The sequence below is a fragment of the Coenobita brevimanus genome, chromosome 57, assembly GCF_032717465.1.
Source record: "Coenobita brevimanus isolate Jiangsu-jjx chromosome 57, ASM3271746v2, whole genome shotgun sequence".
Classification (NCBI taxonomy): Eukaryota; Metazoa; Arthropoda; class Malacostraca; order Decapoda; family Coenobitidae; genus Coenobita; species Coenobita brevimanus.
This window is the reverse complement of record NC_137010.1, coordinates 8360258-8376080: the sequence shown is the minus strand read 5'-3', so window position 1 is coordinate 8376080 and position 15823 is coordinate 8360258. Positions and strand designations below refer to the sequence as shown.

The 15823-nt window shown below is 42.0% G+C and overlaps 1 protein-coding gene across 1 annotated transcript in view; it reads left to right on the top strand.

Moving 5' to 3' along the window:
* The window catches only part of FucTA (glycoprotein 3-alpha-L-fucosyltransferase A), a 49677-nt gene that overhangs the window by 22260 nt on the left and 11594 nt on the right, over positions 1 to 15823 (top strand). Inside the window, exon 2 of the mRNA XM_080274448.1 lies at positions 1168 to 1188. Within this exon, the coding sequence (XP_080130574.1) occupies positions 1168 to 1188 (21 nt within the window). The remainder of the gene's footprint in view (positions 1 to 1167; positions 1189 to 15823) is intronic.

Here is a 15823-nt window from a genome sequence, read left to right as displayed (position 1 = left end):
GCGTGCGTGTGACCGTGTGCGCGTGTGTTTGTTGTGGCTTTAATGTTTGTTGATGCTTTTATGTTTGGCTTTGTTTTGTTTGGTTCTGGCCTCTGTGACCTCCCTCTTATTCTTTCTCTTTTCATTTTGCTTTCACTTTTGCCTTTTCTTTCATTTTCTTCCATATTTACCTTCTTGTCAGCTTCCTTTCTTTCAAATTTATTGTGTCATGCTTCCATTACATTTGCCAATACATTTCTCTTCTTGTTTCCTTTCATTCCTTTCTTCTCGTTTCATTTATGCTTTTGTGTTAGCCTTTCTTCGCTTTTTATTTCAGTCCTTCCGTCTTCTGTTACCTTTTTTCATTCCCTTCCACTTGATTTTCCTTGTTTTCATTCTCCATTTTGTCATTCTCATCCATCTCATTCAATTTCATGCTGACCTCTCATGCTCTCTTTCTCTTCCCCCCCCCCACCCTCTTGTCTTTCTCCTCTTTTCTTTCTCTGCTTTGGCTTCATCTTCATGTTTCTTCATTTCATTCTGGGTTGTTATCCTTTTTCATACCCTCCGCCTGTACCTCCCTCTTATCTCTTCCTCCCTCCCTATCTCGCTTCCTTTCTCCTTATCTGCTTCCTCCCTTCTCCATGCTTATCCTACTTCTCCATACCTTTTCCCTCCCTCTCCATCTTCCCTTCTCCATATCTCTTCCCTCCCTCCTTTCCTCCCCGTCTTTTCTTCGTTGTCGTTCTTCATCAGTACTAAAATCTTCTTCCTCCATACTTGACCCTCTTCATTCCTCCCACCCTCTTTCTCCTCCTTGCCTTTCACCTCCCAACGCGCAGTTTTCTTAAAATTATATTTTAAATCCTATTAATTTTTTTATAACTTTTTTATTTATTACCTTTCTCCAACTTCCATTGGTCTGTTTTTACCTTAATGCTGTCTACACCCGCCCCTCTCTCTCTCTCTCTCTCTCACAGTATGCATCTATTTGTCTCTACGCGCCATTTTCCATCATCAAGGACTAACTCAAATAAATCCACCAAACCTGAGCTAATATCAACAACACATCACGTCTTCATGCCCACCCCTTTTCCCCCATTGTGTGTTATTGTGTTCTGTCCCCACTGTTGTTCTCCTGGTTCCCTGGATGTCCATGTTATACGTTTTGTTCTTTTTTCCTTCTAGGGGGCTCCCGAAACAGAAAAGGTAGGCACTCCAGGACTCCCCTTTGTTTTGGTTTGGCTTGGGAGAGTTCGATGCTCGGCTCCGTTTTGCCTATTTTTTCGGCTTCACTTTTTTCTGTATGCAACTAACTTATTTGGCTATATATTTTGTACTAATATGTTATGATGGCGCACGATTAAAAAGTTGTGATTTTTTTTTTTTTTCGGCTCTTCACATTCCAACTAGCGCTTTCTCAAACGCGATTTTTTTTTTTTTTTTTTTTTTTTTAAAATGCACTGGCGGTATTTTGTTGCCAGCATTCATAATTGGTGTATGTAGCAGTAATCAAGCTTGCTGAGCAATTGCTAACATATTTGCCTCATGATTGTAGGTTATGGTGCAGTAATAATAATAATAAAAATAATAATAATGGCTGTTACATTATCGATATTTTGTCATGTAGTAAACTGATGAAATTACTGTTTACGGAAGGTAAACTGTTAAACAAACTAATAATAATAATAATAATAATATGATTTGGGGAAAAAAAATATGAAATAGTGTCAGTTCCCTGAGTCGAGCGTGCCTGAACCGGACTCTCCCAGTTTTTGGCGGGAATCTTGGCCCCGGTGGCGGTTATGGACGGTTATTTTTTAAAAGTTTGAACCAGCGATCTCTCTCTCTCTCTCTCTCTCTCTCTCTCTCTCTCTCTCTCTCTCTCTCTCTCTCTCTCTCTCATGGTTCAAAAGTTTAAAGACCGCTCACAACTAGTCATCTTTTAGAATCTATCGCCGTAACTTTTCGCTCAACGGACGAAAGAATCTTGAATCATCGCTCACTTAATAATCTTAACTTTAGAAATGCTCTAACTTTTCGCACATCGGCCAGTTAGCAGTGACCGGGCGATAGATTTTGAAAAGTGTGGGGCAGATTTTGTTCCCTTCAGTCCAATGGCGTATTTTGTATTCTTGCTGCAGTGTCGCGGTCTTGTTTAGCCTTGAAGGATCGCTATTAATGAGGGTGTTAGGGCTATTTCTAACGCTTCAGATTTGGCGAAGCATCCACTAAGCTTCATAAAACCGTATGAAAGTAGCAAGAAGTAAATAAGAACTTGAGTTACGTCCTCGGGCTGAAGGGGTTAAGTGTCGGGCATGCTGGGGTGAATGGGCATGACTGGGCTTCCGTTTTCTGTGGCAGATTATTGCAGAGAAGATGGCGGACGTAGCTGAATTTAAAAAAAAGAAAAAACGCTACTTCCATTCATTGTGTTTCTCCTTCAGCCTATAATTTCTTTCGTTTTCCATCCTTCACTCTCACGTTTGTTTTACCCCACTTTCCCTTTCTTCCCTCTTACTCTACTATCATCGACTATTACTCCCCCACCCCCTTTTTTTCCCTTTTCATCTTCTTTCATCAGTTTCCTCCCATTCCTTTTCTTCCTCGTCTTACTTCTTTCTTCCCTTTTGGTTCATTTTCCCTTCCTGTTGCTATGCTCACCGTCCGCCATATGTCGCCACAAAAAACGGGCTGCCTTACCTCCCCCCCCCCTCTTCCTAGCATGAAACTAGACAGCCCCAAGCAAGCGGGGTTGCTCTGCTAGCTTTGTTTTTGTTAGTTCTAGCTTGCTATTGGCTGGCATGAAATTGGGTGAATGCTGATTGGATGTGGCGCATGTAACGGTTTGCTAGAGGCGCTCGCATTGGTGCTGGAGGCCTGTGACGTCACGAGGAGAGGCAGTTTATTGGTGCTGGGGTCTGTGACGTCACGGTTGGGGGCTGCTTATTGGTGCTGGCAATATGGACGTCACAAGTATAGGCTGATTAATTGGTAGCTATTTTTGACGTCACGAATAGTAGCTCATTGGTGACGAGGGCATGTGATGTCACAAGTGGGGATTCTTGATTGGTAATGGGAATCTGACGTCACGAGGGAGGTAGCTTATTGGTGGTGGGGATCTGTGACGTCACGAGTAAGGGTTTTTTTTGCTGCTTGGGATCTGTGACGTCATAAGTTGGAGCTGCTTATTGCTGCTGGGGATCAGTGACGCCACGATTGGAGGATGCTTACTTGTGCTGGTACTTTGTGACGCCATGAGATGCTTACGGGTGCTAGGCTTGTGACGTCACGTGTAGGTGCTGCTTATTGGTGCTAGAGTTGACGTCACGAGTAGGTGATGCTAATTGGTGCAGGGAATCTGATGTCACAAGTGGGAGGTGCTTATTGGTGCTGGGGATCGATGACATCACGAGTAGCTGCTTATTGGTGCTTGGGATGTGACGTCACGAGGAGCTGCTTATTGGTGCTGGGGATTTGTGACGTCGCGAGGAGCTGCTTATTGGTGCTGGGGATTTGTGACGTCACGAGGAGCTGCTTATTGGTGCTGGGGATGTGACGTCACGAGGAGCTGCTTATTGGTGCTGGGGATTTGTGACGTCACCAGTGGGACTGCTTATTGGTCAGCGATATGCGATGCCACGGGGTTCATGAAAAGCTGGTGATTGATTGGATATCAGTCACTGACGTCACGTCTTTTTTTTTTTTTTTTTTTTCTGCCCTTTCATTGGTGGGTATCGAGTAATGTCATTAGTTTTTATGAAAGGCTTTACACTGAGGTAATAACACTGAATTAAGGTGAATAGCGATTTTTGGACTAACATAAAAGCACTGAATTGTGATTTTAGGACGCATGCATATTGGGAGCAGGCCAGAGTTTATATATCAATTAACATAACGTTGTATGCCTATAAGATTAATATGCATCAGTTTATAGACCATATGGTAAACACTGATGGGCAGCTTTGGTCACTGTGATGTTTGTCACCCTGCCAGCTATTTTGACGCCAGGGTCTTTTGCTTAAACCTTAAATCTCAAAGCGGAATGTAGGCTTTTTTGTTTGTTTTTTAATGCAGTAACTTGTGAAATACGTGACGTGTTTGGTCTTCATGTACAGTTGGTGGCTGCATTCCGTAATGTGGGATGCCGGCTGACAGTAGCTGATAACCACAGGCGTTCTATAACTGACAGTCAGAAATTACAGGCCTTACTACAACTCAGTTTAAGGCTTAAAGCGTACGACCATAACTCTTGTGGTTTATAAGGATGGTTATTCCTTTGGCTGCAGGGGTTTGTCTGGACACGAGAACGTTGTCTGGTGCCTGCCCTAATATCAGTAGCAGAGATTGAGAAGAGGTTACTTGAGATAGATCTTGAACCCTGTCACTGCTAGGATTTCTCTTAATATCAACACAGATTGGAGTGCATGGTAACCTAAAAAGAAAATCAGTCAATCGCAGGGATTATTTCTTTTAGGCGATTTGTTTGTGGCCACCTTATACGGGATTAAGGCGACTGACAGTAAATGAGTATATATCCTTGTACTACTTGACGATCAGCCAGTTAAAGCCCAAATATGGATAGTGATTACAGTGGCTGGGTGGGTGACACAACCATCACAGTGACGAAAGTGGTCCTGTGTTTGTTTACTTTAGGATGTGTTGAGTTGGTAGATACAGCATGTGCAGAAAATTGGTAGAGGAGTATGTGGTGTTACTGATGATTGCATGGTGGCTGACATTGTGTGCTGAAGGTAAGTACAGTATATTACAGTGTTTTGTCAATCACATGTTATAGCTTTAGTATATTATGCACAGATGTATAGTTATATATGAATATGCAAAATAAATTTTTATACTTTGTACATGACCAGTGGTACATGCATTTTACACGAACTGTATACAGTATGCACTCGCTACATCAGTGTTATGAACATATACTACATAAATATTTAGTAAACAGTGCAGTTATATTGCACATACCCATTTACTGTTATCATTATCAGCATGTATATAAGTATTTACAGTGTTTCTCTGCATATGTAAAAATCTCAACACATAATACATGTCTGTCATTTTATTTCGTTGTAGTGTTACCCTGCCTGCATATATATCACCGCTGTCATCTGAAGGTTACGTGTGTCGTGTGGTTGACTCCACATACGTCATGGAACACTGCAGGACATGATCCACTCCATTTTCACTCCTGCTGCAACCCCCAGTGTGAAGCAGTGTGTCATGGACTGCTGGAACCAAAGGAACGCTAACCAGTGACTGTTGACGATTAACATTTATACAGAATTTTCCTTGACAACAGAATCGTCTGGTGATAGCCCAATTAAATTTAACAAAATTTTGATTCAGCCTAAACAAACTAGCCAAATGCAGTAAACACACCGAAAGGGCGTATCATATGAGGAGCTGCACAGTCGGTTTAACATTCACACTTGCTTCTCTAATTTATAGATACTTAAGGTGTTGAACCCCTTCAGCGCTGGGAGGTTACTTCCCTGTTATTCTTGTTATCTCCGAGGATTTCATTAAGCTGTTAGAGAAACCTGTGGTATTGAAAAGGTCATTATAGGCTGTATCTGACCCTTTCTGTTTTAAGTCCCTCCAGAGTCAAATAAAATCGTTTTGCGGTACCAGTAAGGAAGCAAAAATTCATCAGAGTGAAATGTGTAACTCCTTACCTTTAAGAGACCGACTGATCAATATTGAATCGTCTGGGGTAGGGAAATATAAAATGTCGTGGTACTAAAAAGGTTGTTGAAGAATATTTATAAGACTTCACTGCACATATATCTTGAAGTGTCAGGTGGTCGAGTAGGAGGAAGAAATCAGCAGGGACCCCCGTACATGAGAGCTATGATGATGAGTGGAGCCAGGTAAGAGGAGTGGACGTAGGCGCAGCGTGAAGGAGAGGCCCAGTCATTGTATGAGTTAAATTGGTAGAGACACGAGATGAATTTGATATATATAAGAAAGAGATACACAGATCGGAAATAGAAACAATGGGAAGATGGGGCTGCGCATGAAGAAAGATGGTAAGAAAAAAAAATGTGAGAGTTGTATCTGGAACAGTAATTAAGTTTTATATAAACAGTGGGAATGACATGTTGAAAGGCAGTGAAAGTGAAATATGTAAGAACAAAACGAGAGATGTGGAAGTAGAGGAAGTATTGTAGGCAGCAACTGAACTGTCCTGAACCGTCGCAGATATAAGAAGAGATCAGAATATTAGAGATTAATAAAGAGGTAATGAAAGGTGGATCGTAGAGGGAGTCGGAATGGTGGAGGTCAGCGAGTTAATGAAAGATTAGTGTGGAAGAGCTTAGACTCAGGCCTGACCAGCCACGACGGTGAGAGGTGAGTGATGCTCTGTTAATATATATATATATTTTTTAATGCATATTTTTCTGTATATTTATCAGAGGGTTAGAAATCAAAGTGATGTACCGGAAGTTAGGATTATGCCTGTAAAATATGGCGTATCAGTTATTAGTGTCCGATTCATTCTGTGTTAAGTACCTGGAATGTAAGAATCGTCAGCGAAATATCAACAGTCATGCTTGAGTTTAAATTATCTAGACTGCATTTTAATAGACAACCAGTAATTTTGTTTACACGTGGTATAGTGGCAAATAAGCCAGTTATCACTCATTACCAAGATCACAGGAATCATGATTTACCACTTAAATAAATGAGGAGTAATTTTGAACCGTCACTTGGAATTCATTGTAGTTGCCGCCTGAGTCGTTTTTGGCAGACTGTATTCCACATCAGCTGGTTTGGTATGGTTGCTTTTCGGTATGTTATTCAGCCAGACACCACGAGATTTTGTATTCAGAAAAATACTGGCACTTTCTTCAAGGTTCCCGCATGTGGGATTTTACCGGAAAGGTGCTTAGCGTACTTCCCTTCCACCATCGTGTTGTAGTGTCGAGGTTCATAGGTCCAGCGCTATGGGGTTTCCACTTTTTAACCTTTGAAAATGCCCCACTGTGTCCCGTCTGAGGCACGCTGGCCACTAAAAACTAAAAAGTTGACCTCTTCGTTGTGAAACTTTAAGCGATGGAGGACTCAACAAGTGAAGTATTGGCATGCTTGTAGACGGGTGGGACTAAAGCACGACTGGTAAAGGCAAGAAATTGATTTTTTTTTTTTTTTTTTTTTTTTTTTTTTTTTTTGAAGGGACGCATTGTTATGCTGGTTAGTTTAGTACTTAAATTTTAGGAAACCGTTTCTGCATCCATCAGTGTTAGGGTTATTTTACTAATTTCACATATTCTATATTTTTCTTGTGTTTAATTACCCTAAATATTTGATTTATGACCACAGGCACCTTCCCTTCCATGGAAGCCGTCAGTCTTCCCACCCCCCTCCACACACAGTCTTCAGGCAAATTTTAATGGTGTTTTTGCAAATGGTTTGTGCGCATTGCCATTTTACTCTGGATGAATTGGTCCGTTTAATTCATATGTTGGGTTTTCGTTTATTTATAGTTTTGTTGATTTACCTGTATATAGGGTACAGGACATTATACCTGCCTTAACGTATACTGACCAGATGGCGTAACCGTATGTACACATGGCCGCGTATTCCACACGGTCCCTACTGTATACTAGTTTATCATAAAACTGCTATTTTCTTCGGTTTATTTGTTTGTTTATTAAATCAACATTTAAGTCTGTGTGTTGTATCTTCTACCAGAATATTCCTTTTAACACCCGTGAGACTAATGATGGAACATGAATCGCTGCCTGGCGATTTAGAAATTTGTCATTTTTTATATGTATATAGTATTTTCTGTATGCGTATACATTATAAAATCCGTATATTTTAAGTTTTGCCTTAACAAAGCCTGAAAAGGGTGTACACGTACCGAGAAGTGCAGAGAGAGAGAGAGAGAGAAAGAGAGAGAGAGAGAGAGAGAGAGAGAACGAGAGGGGGTGGGGGTAATGAAGTGTTATATAAGAGAGGTATAAAGGGATTGTGTTCTGGTGTGGCTGTTACCTGAGTATGGTGGGCGTAGGTGTATATGTGTACGGACTCCGCCTCCTGTGAGTGAGATTGCTTTAACACTACTCTCTCTCTCTCTCTCTCTCTCTCTCTCTCTCTCTCTCTCTTTCTCTCTCTCTCCCTCCCTCTCTTGGTCTCCTTTTGTATATATAATATTCCATTTCTTCCTCCTCTCCCTCTTGTCTCATCCACACAGCCTCCACTTCTCTCTTCCTCTCCCTTCTCCCCGTCTTAATCATTTTTCTTCCCTTCCCTCCATCCCCTCTTTCTTCCACTTTCCCCTCCTCTCTCATATTCATCTCTCTCCTTTCTTCCTTCACTTCTCTTTCTCTTCAGTTCCCCTCTCCCCCCCCTCCCCTGCCGTTGTCCATCTGCCATAACGGAAAGTCACTGTTAACGGTATGGTGTATTAGTCTCTCTCTCTCTCTCTCTCTCTCTCTCTCTCTCTCTCTCTCCCTCTCCCTCTCTCTCTCTCTCTCTCTCTCTCTCTCCTTTTCCTTCAGTATACCATCCTTTCATCTCTTTCTGTACCTTCTTTCCTGCTGTCCATTTTCATTTTTTCCTTGTTTTCTTCCCTTCCTATCTTCCCTTCCTCCTTCCTCACGCTGGGAATACGTGGGTAGTTTTTCTCCCCCATCCCTAATGTTACACGGAAATGTAATCCTGTACATACACACTATAAAGTTTCGTGGCAGTGTGCAGAGAGGGTGTAGGTACAGTGATGATGGCGGTGGTTGTGGTGGTGGTAGCGGTCAAAGATTAAGCTATGATGATGTGGTGGTTGTGGTGATGGTGGTGGTCATAGGGTGATTTTGACGATGGTAGTTGTGTGGTAGTGGTGAGGGTGACAGGCATTGGAGATGATGGTGGTAGTTGTAGTGTGTTGATGGTTATAGGGTAAGGTTGTTATGATGATGATTGTGGTGATCATAGAGTAGTGGTGATGCAGATGGTAGTGGTGATTGTTTTAGTACACAGTCTGATGATTATTGTACTGAGGGCATATTTTCACCTGTTTTTGTCTGTTCACCGGATTATTGAACAAACTACTGCTAGGATCATAATGGACGTTTGTGGGAATGTTCTTGTTGAGCCAAGAATTATATAATTGGATTTACCCATTGAACAAGTGATACATTTCCTGCGTTGTATTATTGCTGCCACGAGCAGTGGACTTCTTACCAAAAGGACACGAGATTGGTCCGTGGCTGGAGCAGGGAACTCTTTGATGCGAGGTTCGTATAATAAATGATTGAATAACATTATCTATTCATTCAGAAAACCCACCGACATGTCATAACCAGCACAGCAAATCTGTGCAGCCCCGATTCACAGCAGGTGACAATGTGAAAGGTCCTGTAGTAGATCACAGGAAACGCAAGTACCATAGGCAGCCCGGATAAAGTACCCGTAACAGTACCATGGTTACCTCGAAAAGTCTCTGTAATGGGGTGCTCCCTGTTTCTTGTAGCATGTATTCAGTATGGACGGTTATTACTAGCGCCCAAGTGGTGACATGTACAGCTGTGACTCTATCAGTTGCACGCAGGACATTTTTGGGCTTCAGGACACGAACTCCCTAGTACAGCATCAGTACAGTGGGATGGAAAAAAAGAAAATAAAGAGGAGGTAGGTGTTCATCGAGGCGAGTGGCTTGCCATGCTCAGAGGGTTACATTTTTGTGAAGGCATGAGAGGAGACATAGCAGTAAGTTTGAATAGCAAGCCAGCCGAGCGTATAGTGGTAGTTTGTGCTCTACTGAACCACATATTGTTGCTGTCATGCCAGTGAGGGTGGTAGTTAGTAGTTGTAGTACGGTAGTAATTGTTGCTGTAACGATTTAGGAGTTGTAGTAATAGTAGTAGTTGTTTTTGCAGCGATTTAGTAGCAGTAGTAGTAGTAGTAGTAACTTGGAGCGTATTAGTAGTAGTGGTGGTAGTAGTAGGTGTAATGGTGGTAGGTAACTGAACTAATGATTGTGGTTGTTGGTAGTAGTGCTGGCTATAATGGTATACATGGTGGTAAGCAGTGTTGGTAGCTACAGTAACAGTACTGGCTGTCATGGTGACGGTAGTGGTAGGTCATGTACTGGTAATTGTGGTAGTTATGGTGGTGATGGTGGTAGTTAGAGTGGTGAGTTGTAGTTGTGGTAGTGATAATATTAGTCGCTAATACTGACGTGTGTGGAAGTTCTAGTGATGGGTTTTTGGTAAAGGCAGACGTTGGTGGTAATTAACAGTAATAACATTGATGGTGGTGGGTGACGGCATTGATTACTGTGATACGTAACAGTATTGACAGCGATGGTGGAGGTTGTGGTAGGTAGCGACAGCCTATTGATGACTGTGGTAGGTGTGATGGTAGGTGACAGTGGAGGTACAGATAGTGGTAGGTATTGCTGGTAGGGGACATAACAACGATGGTAGTAGGTAATACACTAGGTTGCGAGGTGATAAAACTACCAATACTGCTCTTGGATGGTTGGGGGGTTGACTAGGAGGGTTCATATTCATCAGTCCGTTTTTGCCTTCCTACCTGCTACTTTTCTATGTAATTCCATTGTTATGTCGGGGCGTATATCGGAAGACTATCCACGTCAAGGAAATTGCTGAATACCCGGCAGAAGTAATAATAGTAATGATTATAATAATAATAATATGAAAATTACTACCCAATTTGCCGACTATTTTAAACATAAAAGTCGTTAACGAAACACCAAAGCCGATATTCACAAACAGCAAATAAAAGTTTTTTGGGGGGGAAAAATGAACGCAGGGGAAAAAAGAAATTAAGGAAGTTTGAACTCCCGAACGCTGGTGGAAGATAAATGAGTTCCAATATGGCCGCCGGGTGTCGTCTCCCAAGTCTGATAGGGCCGTGTGAAGGAGGGTACGGTAAATATAAGTTGGAATCGGAAGAAATGCAATAACCGGCTTCATAAATATAGAATGAAGGAAATAGCCTCAAATATGCACTTCCAGAGAGAGAGAGAGAGAGAGAGAGAGAGAGAGAGGATGGTAGGGGTGGGGGATGCCCTGACCAGGCCAAAAAGACAAATGACCTCCAATATGGCTGCCGGCTGCTGTCTTGTGAACAAGTCTGGCATATTGAGCAGAGTTAGCGATATAACGTAGCTGAATATAGCAGGAAAAAGGGGACCACCGAACCGGGAGACAATGGCGGCAAGAAAATAATGAAGCCAAAACAAAAGAATGACCGATGGAAGATCGCGGCCGGAGACAAATGCGTTCCAATATGGCCGGCGGGCGGGTTGACTTGAGCGGCCGCTGTGTTATTGTCACTGGCATAACGGCACCTGGATGACGCTTGCTTCTTGCTGCTCCCTCTTCACTTCACCCGCTATAAAACGTTACGGAAAGGTTACGTTGTGAGAAGCGACATTTTGGTAGGAGTTCGTTATATATCTTGACAATAAGCACGGTTTCTTTAGTGTGGGCGTATATTCCACATTCCGTTGTAAATGACCAGTCGTACTAAGTAGTTCGTTATAAGAGGCCGAAACAAATGGATCGATGATAGATATTATATCACGAAGGAAAAACTCTTATTCTAGGAAATGTTCTGTTGAGTCCCTTATAAGTAGGAACAAATACATTGATATTAAGTAAAATGTGATGTTACGGAGGAAATGTTTCTTTATAAGCAGTAACGCGTTGTATAAGGAATTAGTAAACAAGGCCAAAAAAAAAAAAAAAAAAAAAAAAAAAAAAAACGGGTTTAGGAGTAGGTCACCAGTTGAATTTATAAACATGTTTAGGGTAGTTTTCGTTATAACAAGTAGCGGTCTGTACAAGGAGGTCGTCATAGGCCATTACCTGTAAAACAAAGGTATAGAGCTATGTCGCTACGGAGGAAGGTTTCTTTAAGTGGCCTGGCGTATTATTAGGAGTTCTTTATAGACTACCAAAGCAAGTGAACTGTAATTAGTGTATCGTGTCTTTCCTCTCACTCTTCCTCCTCCCCGCCCTTCCTCTCTCTCTCTCTCTCTCTCTCCGACGGTTAACTGGTCAGGTTTTGGACTGGTTGGATAGTCATGCTGAACGTCGTGTAGTACCAAGTGGTAAGTTCACTAGTGTGGCAGCAGCAGGAGTAAAAGCTGATAATAATAATAATAATAATAATAATAATAATAATAATAATAAGTTTGGGCTGTAGAGGTCGGTATTCAGGTTCCTGTGACATTCTGCGTCATTTGGAATTTACTAGAGTTGTTCCGACCATGAGAAAGTTAATGGGGTGGATTGAAGGACACACACACACACACACACACACACACACACACACACACACACACACACACACACACACACACACACACACACACACACACACACACACACAAAGGCCTGAGAAACAGTCAGTACATTAGGGAGTGAAGTGTGGCGTCCATGCTATCACTCACCATTAATGCCGGCCAGACTCACGTATATCGCCCCAGACAAACTATGGCCGGCGACACATATGTTGCCGGAGTGGAAATTAAATGTGTAGGTTTGTTCTGGTACGGTAATTGTTTTTGAAAATTTAGTAGACAGGAGCTATAGACAGCCCCAGCTTTCACTTCTGTTACAGTAACTCTGGTTCTGTGATTCACTCCGTCAAATAAAATCACTAGACAATGGCTGTAAAATACTAAAGTTTACCCCACCGTGAGAGGGTCAAAGGCGATGGTGTTAACTCTGAGCTTTTATGAGTTTTATGAGAATACAACTCATCGCGCGTTGTATGCAATAAAATACTAAACAAGGCACGAACATGAAAAAGAATCAGCGGGTGCTGTACGAGTGTTAGGCATGCAGAGAAGGGATTTTCGTAAAGTTTTCATTTGGACTGAACGTTACAAGATTGCTTAGAGAAAAGCAGTTCAGGTAATGTTGAGGATTTGACTTACGTTAAATATGTAGGGAAAGGCGTAAAATGACTGGTATTGAACTCCCCCCCCCCCCCGAGTGAAGGGCCCAATAGCAGCATTAGATGCCACACACATTCACATACCACAACTTTTGTACTAATACAGAACAGTGTATACAGGGATATACTAGGGCTGTCGTACGGAGGACCGATGTGATGATATGGTATTAGCGAGGGTGTTGTAATGTTGGTGGATCTTGTGACAGCACTGAGTGACAAGCTAAACGTTTTATTGTAACACAGGAAACCATAATTATAGTACATTGGGTGGTAACCATAAACCAGAGCAAAGACAGGTGGTCTAGTGAGGTAATGTACTCGTACTCCAGCCGGATGTGGCCCGTACAGTGTGACACTGGAGGGGTGTGTAGTGGCATATTGTTCGCGTAATTTCATTCAGGGATGAACGAATGGTCGTTCTCGCCATAAATGTCTGGACTACGTTGCACAGTCCCGAGCTTATGCGCTTCTGATGGACAGGGAAACAGAGCGGTAAATATAGACAAATCGAGTTCTTCACTGTCTCAGCCGGGGTAGACCACAGTCTTGCCATCAGTAGTACGACTGATAAAATTTCTCTCGTCTTAACAAGTGTCGTTTGATGTTTGACTTAAACACCAGGCATTTCGAACTGCAGCGGTTTAGATAGGACTCTCTTTTGACCGTTGAAGAAGTCGTCCCACAGCTGAAGAAAGTCATGTGCAGGCCGCAAAATAAACCAATAAAACTTGTCACCTGATTAAACGGTTAAATTTCTCATTAGGGAAACGTTTTATCTTTTTACTGTCACCGCCTGGCTGCAGTGGGATACTTTGCCCCTCGCAGTAAAGGAGTTGAGAAAAATATAAAGTAGTTAAATACATAACTGAAGTAACTGCGTACTGTAATTGGTTTCGTATAAGGAAAGTTGTTTGTGATTAGCTTGTTTCAGGATGCCGACAGTTGTTTGAAATGTCACCGGTCTCTTGAATTGGGTCGCACCTCATCTCTTATGGTGGTGGCGGTGGGCGATGGTTATGGTGAATGATAGGGTGATGGTAGTAGATAGTGGAAGAAATAGTTATGGTGGTGCAATAGTGCTGGAAATGATGCTTATGGTGGTGCAAGTGCTAGTGATGATGCTTATGGTGGTGCAAGTGCTGGCGATGATGCTTATGGTGGTGCAAGTGCTGGCGATGATGGTTATGGTGGTGCAAGTGCTGGCGATGATGGTTATGGTGGTGCAAGGCGATGATGGTTACGGTGTCGATACCGATGGTGATATACGACTTTATTCAGCATAAAGCTGTATTGAAGAGTTAATAAATGCTACATCAATCCATTCGTTTCCAAAATGCACTCCTAAACTAAATAAAATCGTGTCAAAAAACACGTCACCGGATTGTAGGGGTTGATAATGACACTATAGTCTTTATTAAACTGATCCGATTTCTTTATGTTTGTTGGTTTTTACCATAACACAGTAAAAACGGCTTATGTAGCGCAAAGTTGTTAGAGCAAGGTACCATTAAAATGCTCAAACTTGAGAACCAAAACAATTTCCAGGCCAACTGGGCCACCGGTTCCCGAGGTATGACTCATTACCGGCCTTTTCTTTCAAATTATTTGCTTATAGTGCTAGGCATGGATTTGTCCTTGGTCCGGCGTTGAAATTATCAGCATGATACAAGACAGGCGAGTGATGTGCAGTACCGTTAAAATGCTCTGACTTGAAAAATAAAACAATTTCCAGTCAATCGGGCCACCGGCTCCCGAGTTTTGACTCATTTCTGAAGATACGAAGTGACTTGACATCGAGCGGAGGGCGGCCTCTCAGCGAGTTATTTTGAATCCCGACAACAGCTGCACAATAACCCATCACCGTCAACTTGTGGCTTTCTACATATTCTGCTTTATACACATACACCATAAAGGGTAGACTGCTGACCTTAGATAGCACGTAAATGCATATATTATAGGTGTTAAACAGGACGTGATTTTCGTGGCGGGAAGTCGTATTGCACTAACGGGGAAGGAAAGAGGAAGATGTAAGAGGCGAGGGGAGGAGAGGGCAGAGGGCGAAGGAAGAAAAGGATGGAGGAGATACGAGGGAAAGAATAAAGGTAGAGAAGGAATTGGGGGGGAGGGAAAAGGAAAGGAAGTAAAGAATAAAAGACAATGAAAGTAAGGTGAGGAAAGAAGATAGAAAGGTGTGGAAAGTAGGAAGAGAAATGAGAAAGAAAGTCAGGTAGGAGAAGAAAGGAGAAAGGAAAAGGAAGGAAGCAAAAATTATGGAGTAAAATAGGCCAAAAAAAGAAAATGTAACGACTGTAACCGACAAACCAACGACTTTTCGATTTTTTTCCTGACTTCGTTAAACCGGTGCTCTGTCGAGGAAAAAGAAGAAAAAAAAAAGTGTACAGAAACAAGTAAGAGTTATAAAGCAAGGAAATGGGCCTGTTCTTCATTTAGGTTGGCGCCAAGTTTCTCGACTTTTATTTGGGTATATTGTGCTTGAGTGTTTTACTATTTCTCTCTCTCTCTCTCTCTCTCTCTCTCTCTGTTTGTGTGAATAACCATTGTTTGAGTATTTGTATGGAGTTCCGGGAGCCTGTTTACATGTTTGGTTCTATGTAAATGTTTCATTGTCATACCAGGAGTCGCATGACTGACAGTTTTGTGTGTGTGTGTGTATGCAGATAGGAAGTTTAGTAGTCTTTGTACGTCATGCGTTGAATTTAAACGCCATTATGAATTGGTGTGGCTTTAGAGCATGTTTTAAAATAACAAGAATTAAGTAAATCAGATACCTTTCCGTGCGTGAAAAGTTACAATCCTTCAGCACAAAAATTGTGTAATAGTTAAAATGTAAGATCTCTTGAATTTGGCAGTAGAAAAAACAACTCGTAGC